This window comes from Hyla sarda, chromosome 1, assembly GCF_029499605.1.
Source record: "Hyla sarda isolate aHylSar1 chromosome 1, aHylSar1.hap1, whole genome shotgun sequence".
NCBI lineage: Eukaryota > Metazoa > Chordata > Amphibia > Anura > Hylidae > Hyla > Hyla sarda.
Genome location: NC_079189.1, coordinates 235,848,303 through 235,860,123, shown reverse-complemented (window position 1 = coordinate 235,860,123; position 11,821 = coordinate 235,848,303). Strand labels below are relative to the sequence as shown.

General features: G+C 45.5%; 1 protein-coding gene across 2 annotated transcripts in view; it reads left to right on the top strand.

The window, feature by feature from the left end:
* The first annotated feature begins 5,682 nt into the window (after positions 1-5,682).
* Positions 5,683-11,821, top strand: part of KCMF1 (potassium channel modulatory factor 1) — a 71,338-nt gene continuing 65,199 nt past the window's right edge. Inside the window, exon 1 of one of the 2 annotated variants that reach the window (XM_056568994.1) lies at positions 5,683-5,852. In XM_056568994.1, coding sequence (XP_056424969.1) covers positions 5,837-5,852 — 16 coding nt within the window. In that variant the 5' untranslated portion in view covers positions 5,683-5,836. Of the gene's footprint in view, positions 5,853-6,403; positions 6,505-11,821 lie in introns of those variants that run through there. The other variant, XM_056568986.1, reaches the window with a different exon arrangement.

The window sequence follows — 11,821 nt, the reverse complement described above, 5'->3', positions numbered from 1 at the left end:
TATACATATGATTACATACAGTTATATCAGGTGACTGACAACAACCCCCTTCATTACTACTACAGGCCATATAAGTGATTACATACAGTTATATCAGGTGACTGACAACAACCCCCTTCATTACTACTACAGGCCATATAAGTGATTACATACAGTTATATCAGGTGACTGACAACAACCTCCATCACTACCACAACAGACTATATATATGATTACATACAGTTATATCAGGTGACTGACCACAACCTCCACCACTACCACAACAGACCATATAAGAGATTACATACAGTTATATCAGGTGACTGACAACAACCTCCATCACTACCACAACAGACTATACATATGATTACATACAGTTATATCAGGTGACTGACAACAACCCCCTTCATTACTACTACAGGCCATATAAGTGATTACATACAGTTATATCAGGTGACTGACAACAACCCTTCATTACTACTACAGGCCATATAAGTGATTACATACAGTTATATCAGGTGACTGACAACAACCCCCATCATTACCACTAGAGACCATATAAGAGATTACATACAGTTATATCAGGTGACTGACAACAACCCCCATCATTACTAGTACAGGCCATATAAGTGATTACATACAGTTATATCAGGTTACTGACAACAACCTACATCACTACCACAACAGACTATATATATGATTACATACAGTTATATCAGGTGACTGACAACAACCCCCTTCATTACTACTACAGGCCATATAAGTGATTACATACAGTTATATCAGGTGACTGACAACAACCCCCTTCATTACTACTACAGGCCATATAAGTGATTACATACAGTTATATCAGGTGACTGACAACAACCTCCACCACTACCACAACAGACCATATAAGAGATTACATACAGTTATATCAGGTGACTGACAACAACCCCCTTCATTACTACTACAGGCCATATAAGTGATTACATACAGTTATATCAGGTGACTGACAACAACCCCCTTCATTACTACTACAGGCCATATAAGTGATTACATACAGTTATATCAGGTGACTGACAACAACCCCCTTCATTACTACTACAGACTATATATATGATTACATACAGTTATATCAGGTGACTGACAACAACCCCCTTCATTACTACTACAGGCCATATAAGAGATTACATACAGTTATATCAGGTGACTGACAACAACCCCCTTCATTACTACTACAGGCCATATAAGTGATTACATACAGTTATATCAGGTGACTGACCACAACCTCCACCACAACAGACCATATAAGAGATTACATACAGTTATATCAGGTGACTGACAACAACCCCCATCATTACTACTACAGGCCATATAAGTGATTACATACAGTTATATCAGGTGACTGACAACAACCCCCATCATTACCACAACAGACCATATATATGATTACATACAGTTATATCAGGTGACTGACAACAACCCTTCATTACTACTACAGGCCATATAAGTGATTACATACAGTTATATCAGGTGACTGACAACAACCCCCATCATTACCACTACAGACCATATAAGTGATTACATACAGTTATATCAGGTGACTGACAACAACCCCCATCATTACCACAACAGACCATATAAGAGATTACATACAGTTATATCAGATGACTGACAACAACCCCCATCATTACCAATACAGACCATATAAGTGATTACATACAGTTATATCAGGTGACTGACAACAATCCCCATCATTAACACTGCAGACCATATAAGAGTTTACATACAGTTATATCAGGTGACGTCTTCTCTGATCTTGTTCACTTTCTCTATTCTTTTCCAGCTCAGACTGCCATGATGATTTCTTCCAGCTATGACTAATCTCTGGAGAACATGGCGGGAAAAAAACATTTTAGGCTCCGCACTAATTTAATAACTAAAATGCCCCAAACTGTAATAATAGAGTAGGTAGCAGCAGATGTCCCTACATTAGGTAGGCAGAAGTCCCCCACAGTAGGCGGTAGATTCCCCCTATAGTAGGTGCCAGTACCCCCATAGTAGGCGGCAGTGTCCCCCACAGTAGGCGGCAGTGTCCCGCACACAAGGCGGCAGTGTCCCCCACAGTAGGCAGAGTCCCCCCCATAGTAGAAAACAGTGTCCCCCATGGTAGACAGCAGTTTACCACACAGTAGGCAGCAGTATACCCCACAGTAGGCAGCAGTGTACGCCATATTAGGCAATTAATGTCCACCATATTAGGCCAGCAGTGTCCCCCACAGTATGCAGCAGTGTTTACCATATTAGGGCAGCAGTGTCCCCCATGGTAGGCAGCAACAGTACACCAATTGAAAGGTCATCTCATTTTACACATTGGTGGCACTTCAAAAGTGCATCTGACACCTAAACTGACCACTGTAATGCAGACCTGCAAGTGCAGTTTGCGTGTGCGCCCTGGAAACAGAATAGGCGCACGTGTAGACTTCCCCCCAGTAACTCCCCCACCCGCATTTCTGCCTGCCAACGCGAATGTCCGCCTGCCCGCCCGCACGTATACTTACCTCTGTGGCTCTTCTTTTCAGTCTTCCTCCCTTCTCTTCCTCTGCGCTCCAGCGTCTGATGATGTCACTCGCGCGCTGGAGCGCCAGCCTGTTGTGTCTGCTGGCTTACTGTAGCCAAGGACGCAAGAGTGATTGACAGGGTGAGGAGCCAATGTCAAAGTTTTTACTGAGCGGTACATTTATCTGTAGATGCCTCTTAAGAGGCATTTACAATTAAATATGGGACATGTGGGGGCTGTTCCAGAATGGCGGGACATCACGACAAAAGCGTGGTCCCACCGTGTTCGGGAAGTTTAGGAGGTATGCCAACTATTCCAAAACTACAGGTCCCAGCATTACAGGACTAACAAAGGGTGACACACATGAATGACATAGGAACATATAGAATAGATAGAAAATGTATGCATAAAACAACACTGTACTTTAAGCACTAAACCTTTGCACTATTTTAAGAAGATCTATTTATATTTTTATACTGTTTACTAAGTTATACACTCACCTTATTGTCTTTGGTGGTAGAGTACAGGCAATCTTCAGTAATCATTCTTCCTGTGTGTGTGTGTGTGTGTGTGTGTGTGTGTGTGTGTACAGCATAAAACTACTGTAGAGAGAAAAGGGTTACAAAGCTGAATGAAATACTTGGCTGACTCTCCAGAGACCAGAGTCAGAGCAGAGTTAGGGAGAAAGCCGAGTCATGCACAGTGCAGGCAAGAGAGGGACACGCCCCCTCGACAAGAGAAGATGAAAGACAGTGAGCAGGTTTACTATGCAATTTTTAAGAGAAATATGGGTGATAGAGACATAAAAAATGACATGTACATGATCAGGATCTGTGTGCACAGCGCAAAATCCCATTGAATTCAACGGGACTCTGCTGCAGCGCAATTTCCGTGCAGACATTCCAAGTGTCCACCTTTCCTCATGCCAGTGAATTAATGTGTCTGAAACCCCGCCCCTACACATTTACAAATGGTCATGCAATGTTGCCAGAATACTCAGCAATCATTAGTACATTAATGGGGGCTTGGTTTTAGGCCTAAGGGTACTCCTACATGTGGTGTCACCATGTCATTCATCAAATACAAAATGCATGCAGGACCTGGACTTGGCACTTTGAACAGTAATAAGTCCAGGTGCAGTCCGTACTTATCGGTAGTAGCTGCAGACTGGTAGTGCCTCTTAAATGTTTACCCCTTGGTCATCCTTGCAGTTGCCATACTTTAAGCTGTGGTAGCGCAACTAACTTCTGCATTGTCCGGTTTACTTGAAAGTGACATGTACAAATCCCAGCAGGTTTCATAGTCACACTGACTCCTTTCTGAACTTTTCAGCCTGTGCACTAATAAATGTACTGCACTTCATACATGCCCAATGCCAAGTGTCCTGGTAACATTGTATTGTCCACAGTGCTCTCTGCTGACACCTAATGCCCATATCAGGAACTGTCCAGAGCAGGAGCCCCATTGCAAACCTGACATTTCCTGACATGGGCAGAGGTGTCAGCAGAGAGCTTTGTGGACAAGATAAAAAAAGAAAAGAATTTCCTCTGTAGCATACAGCTGCTAAAAGGTACTGGAAGGGTAAAGATTTTTTAATAGAAGTCATTTACAAATCTGTTTAAAGGGAACCAATCATCAGATTTTACCCTATATCATGCTTGGCAAAGCGTTATATAGGGTAAAATTGTTGTCCTCACCATCCCCGAGGGACGCTCCTGCCCCCAGGGATGGTGAAAATATGAAGTTATAAACTAGTCACCGCCGCCGCCGTAAGTAGTCACCTGGGCGGGGAGCTCTTCTCATCTACTCCCGTTCTTCGGCCGGCAGCGACGCCCCCTCCGCTTGATTGATGGGCCGCATCATTGTTCCGCTCACTGAATAGACGGAGCAGAGTGATGACGCGGCCCGTCAATCAAGCGGAGGGGGCGTTGCTGCCGGCCGAAGAACGGGAGTTGGTGAGAAGAGCTTCCCGCCCAGGTGACTACTTACGGCGGAGGCGGTGACTAGTTTATAACTTCATATCTTCACCATCCCTGGGGGCAGGAGCGTCCCCCGGGAATGGTGAAAATAAAGATTTTACCCTATATAACGCTTTGCCAAGCGTTACATAGGGTAAAATCTGATGATTGGTTCCCTTTAAAGGAGAACTCCAGAATACAAAAATTGTCCTCCATACCGCCGGCAGTAAAAAAATATATAGATACATACCTTCCTTTGCGCCCCCGGTGCCTCTGATAACCCGCTCCGGTCTCCGCCGCGGTCCTCTACCTGGTTGCCGGTGGTCGGCCAGTCATATTGCATTCACCAGCCGCAGCGAAGTCCCGACTTGGCCGGCGATTGGCTGAGCAGCAGTGTGAGAACGCTTCAAGACACACAATTCTTCACTACACCGGCACCTGCTGCCGGAGCCGAAAACGTCACACTGCCGCTCAGCCTATCACCGGCCGAGTCGGGACTTCGCTGCGGCCGGTGATTGGCTGAGTGCAGTATGACTCGCCGACCACCGGCAACCAGGAAGAGGATCGCGGCGGAGACTGGAGGAGCAAAGGAAGGTATGTATCTATTTTTTTTTTTTTACTGCCGGCAGTATGGGGACAATTTTTGTATTCTGGAATTCTCCTTTCTGGCACCAGTTGATTTAAAAAAAATTTAATAAAAAAGTTTTCCACCGGAGTACTGCTTTAATACTGCTGTGTCCTGACCAGGGCTCAAGTCCTGCAGGAACGCATGGGAATGGAGTTCCTGCACTTTTCCACAGAAGGAACACTGTTCCCATTACGGCCCTTGAGTGGAAATCTTGGGTGAGTTCCCACACTTTTTCCCCAGGACTTGACCCCTGGTCCTGACAGATGGCATTGACTTAAATAGGGTCCATCGGGTGTCCGGTATTTTTAGGGTACGTTTTTTCCGTTCATCTCCAGTCCTTCCAATGGACTATGCGATTGTGCTCAGCAGGTGTGTGAACGTAGCCTTAGATACATGTCATCCTATTGTTATTTCTGCTCAGTATAATGAGAAGTGTTCTATCCACAGAATGTACTGGAGCCAGTGTTTCTATAAGTAGATGCCATGTGCACACAGTATGATACAGTAGACACGCGGTACCGCAGCAGTGTGCCCGTATATGTGAGGCAGTGGAGGGCAGTGTGTGAGCAGCGCCCCGCACAGGGAGCACGGCGGGCAGTCGGTGCAGTGTGTCAGGCAGCGGAGGAAGAGGAGGAGGGTGAGGAGGAAGCACACTCACACACTCTCTGCTCTCTCACTAGGAGGAGGAGTCGGAGCAGCAGCTGCAGCGGCGGCGGCCTGAGCGATAGGATGTCCCGACATGAAGGTGAGAGCCGAGGGGAGGACACTGCCGAGGACCCCCTCTCCGTGCCCGTCAGCTGGGTGTAGGTCCGGACCGGCCCTGGCATCCCGGGGCCCAGCTCCGTACACACACACCGGCCAGACCCTGTTGTGCTACCCAGGCCTCGGCCTCCTCCCCCCTGTACAGCCGGCTCCTGTCTCCACGTCCGGGTGGCCTTGTGCTCGCGACATGTCGCCACGTCCCGTGCCCTCCTGCCCGGAGCTGCCCCATTTCCGTGTGACCAGCCAGCTCAGGGTGTGCTACTGCGCTGCCCGGGGCCTTCCCCAGTGGCAGGCCGAGGCTTGAGGCCCGTCACCGGAGAGCGGCCGCCCCTGTGTCTCTGTACACACGTGTGGTGCCCGGCTCCCCTACATTTACACTGGGCTCCAGGGGCGGGTGCCCGCCAGGGGGTTGCCCGCCGGGGGGACTGCTAACTGGCGGCAGGAGGGAGAGGCCCGGTAGGAGGGATTGCACTGTCATCCGAGGGAGGAGGGGAGCAGTGGACACACCGGCACCCGAGCCTTTTCCTTCTAGCCGGTCGTGGACTGAGGGGCCCGGTGTATAGTGCCGCCTGTGGAGCGGGCTCCATACTACCTGACAGCCATGACACCTTTCATTGGGGACGGGGACCAATCAGGTGACAGTTCTCACTCTGCTGACAACTGAATGCAGGCTTCTGATTGGACCTCCTAAGTGTCTGCTGGCAGGGCACTGGCACCATGAGCTTCAGTATAGTGCTACACTGGATATCATGGACAAGTGGCAGTGAGCTTTAGATCCTACAAGTACTGTATGTGCCAGTGTGAATTGTTTATTGGTCACTTCCCAACCATGGTGCCTTCAGCTGTTTCAAAACTACAACTCCCAGCATGCCCGGACAGCCGAAGGCTGTCCGGGCATGCTGGGAGTTGTAGTTTTGCAACAGCTGAAGGCACCCTGGTTGGGAAACCCTGTCCTAGACTGTCATAACAAGCACCATGGCAGCAGTTTCCTAGCGGCAGGGACTACCACCCATGGCATAGATATTGTGAGAACATGTACAGATCTGTGTCCTAGAGCGTTCACTCCAGTGCTGGTCAGTGTGGGTGTTGGAGATGAGGTTTTCTCCCATTGTGTATAATGGACTGGTATATAAGGTGGGATGATTTGCTCATGTTGGTGGCGCCTCCTATGGTGGGCAGAGGTTGTCACTTCAAGCCTTCTGGGGGTGAAAACATATGCAATTTCTAACTCCTAGGAGTTGTCTGTGAAGTTTCTATGTATTGGATCTGTCAGTGTTGTCACCATTAAAGTAACAGTACCTGCCAGGGACACGTTGGGCTGTATGTCGGCATTTATTTTTGACCTTTTTGCTGACGTACAGTCTGACTGATGCCCCAAAATATTAGGTCTCAAGTCCTTAACAATCCACTGACAACTGTAGCCCCTTCATTCTTGGCATTTCCGGACATCCCAGCAGTCAGACCCCCGTAGGTGACACTATTACTGGCTATTTACCATCAGCGTTAGGCGGCATTCACATCTCGTTTTTGCAATACAGTTCCCGTATCAGGTTTTTATGTCTCAAAACCGGACCCAACCTTATACACCTCTGTACGGTTTTAAACCGTATACGGTTTGAAAATGGATGTCCGGTTGCATACGGTTTAATAAGTTTTAAAAAGAAATACGGTTTTATGTTTGTATTTAACCCCTTAAGGACTCAGGGTTTTCCCGTTTTTGCACTTTCCTTTTTTCCTCCTTACCTTTTACAAATCATAACCCTTTCAATTTTCCACCTAAAAATCCATAATATAGCTTATTTTTTGCGTCACCAATTCTATTTTGCAGTGACATTAGTCATTTTACCAAAAAATGCACGGCGAAACGGAAAAAAAAATCATTGTGCGACAAAATCGAAGAAAAAACACCATTTTGTAACTTTTGGGGGCTTCCGTTTCTACGCAGTGCATATTTCGGTAAAAATTACACCTCATCATTATTCTGTAGGTCCATACGGTTAAAATGATACCCTACTTATATAGGTTTGATTTTGTCGCACTTCTGGAAAAAATCATAACTACATGCAGGAAAATTTATACGTTTAAAAATGTCATTTTCTGACCCCTATAACTTTTTTATTTTTCCACGTACAGGGCGGTATGTGGACTTATTTTTTGCGCCGTGATCTGAAGTTTTTATCGGTATGATTTTTGTTTTGATCGGACTTTTTAATCACTTTTTATTCATTTTTTAATGGTATAAAAAGTGACCAAAAATGCGCTCTTTTGGACTTTTGAATTGGCCTGTGATCAGTGTTATCGGCGCTTGACTGCTCCTGCCTGGATCTCAGGCACGGAGCAGTCATTCGCCGATCGGACACCGAGGAGGCAGGTAAGGGCCCTCCCGGTGTCCTGCAAGCTGTTTGGGACGCCGCGATTTCACCGCGGCGGTCCCAAACAGCCCGACTGAGCAGCTGGGTCACTTTCACTAAAGGGTTAATACCGCACATCGCCGCGATCGGCGATGTGTTTTATTAGCCGCGGGTCCCGGCCGTTGATGAGCGCCGGGAACCGACGCGATATGAGGCCGGATCGCGCCGCGATCCCGCTTCATATCGCGGGAGACGGCGCAGGACGTAAATATACGTCCTGCGTCGTTAAGGGGTTAAAGGGGTATTCCAGGCAACAACTTTTTTTTTTATATATCAACTGGCTCCGGAAAGTTAAACAGATTTGTAAATTACTTCTATTAAAAAATCTTAATCCTTCCAATAGTTATTAGCTTCTGAAGTTGAGTTGCTGTTTTCTGTCTAAGATTTTTTAATAGAAGTCATTTACAAATCTGTTTAACTTTCCGGAGCCAGTTGAGATATAAAAAAAAGTTTTTGCCTGGAATACCCCTTTAATTTAAATAAAGTTCTTCTTGTTCTATTTGTGGGAAGAAGTTTCGGCATGCACTGCGCATGTGCGAACTGCAAAACCGTATGCACATACGGTTTAGTATGGTTCCCATAGACCACCATTTAAAAAAAAAAAAAAAAAATGTATATGGGTTGTATCCGTTTTTTCACCCGGACATAAAACCGTAGTAGACTACGGTTTAGTGTACGGGAAGAAAAACGGATAAAACCGTAAATATTGCAAAACGCACACCCAGATGCTACGGTTGGCATACGGTTTTCAATGACATGTCTATACATACGGTTTGCAATATGGTTCCATACGGTTTTTAGACTGAAACCGGATACGGGAACCATATTGCAAAAAGTAGATGTGAATGCAGCCTTAGACCTCATTCACACTTCACTATGCAGCCAGTAGTTTTCAGCCTTTAGATGAAATGGATTCTGCACATAGAACCAATGAATGCATTCATACATTTCTACTTTGCATTCCTGATTTTGGTTTAAAAAAAAATAAATCACTGGATGTGTGAATGAGGCCATAAGCTGTAGGTGGCAAAAAGGGATACTCCACCCCTAGACATCTTATCCCCTATCCAAAGGATAGGGGATAAGATGTTAGATCGCCGCGGTCCCGCTGCTGGGGATCCCCGCTGCGGCACTGCGCTATCATTACAGCACAGAGCGAGTTCACTCTGTGCGTAATGACGGGCGATACAGGGGACGGAGCCGCGTGACGTCATGGCTCCGCCCCTCGAACTCGCTCTGTGCTGTAATGATAGCGCAGTGCTGCAGCGGGGATCCCAGGGGTCCCCAGCAGCGGCACCGCGGTGATCTGACATCTTATCCCCTATCCTTTGGATAGGGGATAAGATGTCTAGGGGCGGAGTACCCCTTTAAGATTGATATGTCAGACGGTTTCCTGGACCCAGTGACCATGAAAATCGGTCGCAGCTCTCCTGAGCGTTTTGCTTCCCCCTACAAGGGATCTCTAAATGTTGTCATTGGAGATTTCTATTTACGTTGAAACAGGGTGCATGTTCCAGGTGAACCTTTTATTTAAAGATTGGGGGCTTATGCCTATGGGTCTCCTTTACACCATGCATCTATGCTGTGCAGGTAAATTTGTGCCTGACAAGGCGAGAGTGTGTTTAGGGCCTTTTACACTAGGGGGCGATCACAGAAACTATTCCTCATTCCTGATTATTGCCCAGTTTAGACACTTATTATTGATCACATCTTTTATGCGGGAATTAAACTTGTCTCTTGTTGGCAGTACATCTTCTGGTGCATCCACACATTAAAGGGGTACTCCACTAGAAAACCTTTTTTTTTTTTTTTTTTTTTTTTTTTTTTTTTAAATCAACTGGTGCCAGAAAGTTTTAACAGATTTGTAAATTACTTCTATTAAAAAAATCTTAATCCTTCCTTAAATTCTTTTCCATTTGAAACACAGAGCTGTCTGCTGACATCATGAGCACAGTGCTCTCTGCTGACATCTCTGTCCATTTTAGGAACTGTCCGGAGTAAAAGGAAATCCCCATAGCAAACATATGCTGTTCTTCACAGTTCCTAAAATGGACAGAGATGTCAGCAGAGAGCACTGTGCTCATGATGTCAGCAGACAGTTCTGTGCTTCAAAAAGAAAATAATTTCCGCTTATTCAGCAGCTAATAAGTACAGGAAGGATTAAGATTTTTTAATAGAAGTAATTTACAAATCTGTTTAACTTTCTGGCACCAGTTGATTTAAAAAAAAAGTTTTTCACCGGAGTACCCCTTTAGACGCGGCGTTCAAAGTTGATCGCCGCATTTAAAGTGAAACTAAACTACTGCCAGTTAGCTCAGATTGCCGCGGCGAAATCGCGGTGTCCCGAACAACTGTAGGACACAAGGAGGGTCCCCTACCTGCCTCCTGGTGTCCGATCACCGAATGGCTGCTCAGTGCCTGAGATCCAGACATGAGCAGTCAAGCGGCAGAATCATTGATCTATGTTATCCTACGCGCAAAAAAATTCCAAAGTCCAAAATATCGTATTTTTGGTAACTTTCATGAATAAAAAGCGATCAAAAAGTCTGATCATTACATAAATGGTACCGATAAAAACTTCAGATCACGGCGCAAAAGAATGAGCCCTAGTACTGCCTGTACGCGGAAAAATTAAAAAGTTATAGGGGTCAGAAAATGATGATTTTAAACATATAAATTTTATTTGTACAACTAAATCAAACCTATATAAGTAGGATATCATTTTAACCGTATGGACCTACAGAATAAATTTACTGCGTAGAAACAGAAGCCCGAAAAGTTATTTTTTTCTTCAGTTTTGTCACACAATGACTTTTTTTCTGTTTCACCGTAGATTTTCGGGTAAAATGACTGATGTCATTACAAAGTAGAATTGGTGGCGCAAAAAATAAGCAATCATATGGATTTTTAGGTGCAAAATTTAAAGAGTTATGATGGTAAGGAGGAAAAAACGAAAGTGTAAAAATGGCAAAACCCTCCGTCCCCAAGGGGTTAACATGGACAGCTGTTTAGTTCCCCTGCAGAGGGGAAATAAACTGTTTTACTTACCTCCATTCCTTCACTGATCTCCAGTCCTGCCTGCGGTCAGCTCTCCGGTGTTACAGGAGTAGTGGACGCTAGGTAACCACTGCATCTAGCTCCTAGCAGGGACATAAGCATGTGTTACGCTCCGTACTCACTGCAGGGCTACTTACCGAAGACAGAACGGGGAATCAGTGTGGGAGCAGAGCCAGAGGTAAGTAAGACTTCTTTCACACTGCCGCTGTGACATGTCACAGAACCCTGGAAAAGTAGCGGGAGATTAGAGGACAGTAAGACTGATTTCACACTATAAAATTCATCCGTTATAAGATCCGTTATAAACGTCTTTTAGAAAAGCTTTAAAAATGGATGTTAAATGTCTGTTACAAAATCCCATTCAAGTCTATGGGATTTTTTGATTATCTGTTCTGAAAAGTATTCTACAGCAGTGCAGCTGGCCGTCCAGATACGCTGCTGTAGAATACTTTTAATTCATAGCGCTGCGGCGGCATTTGATTAT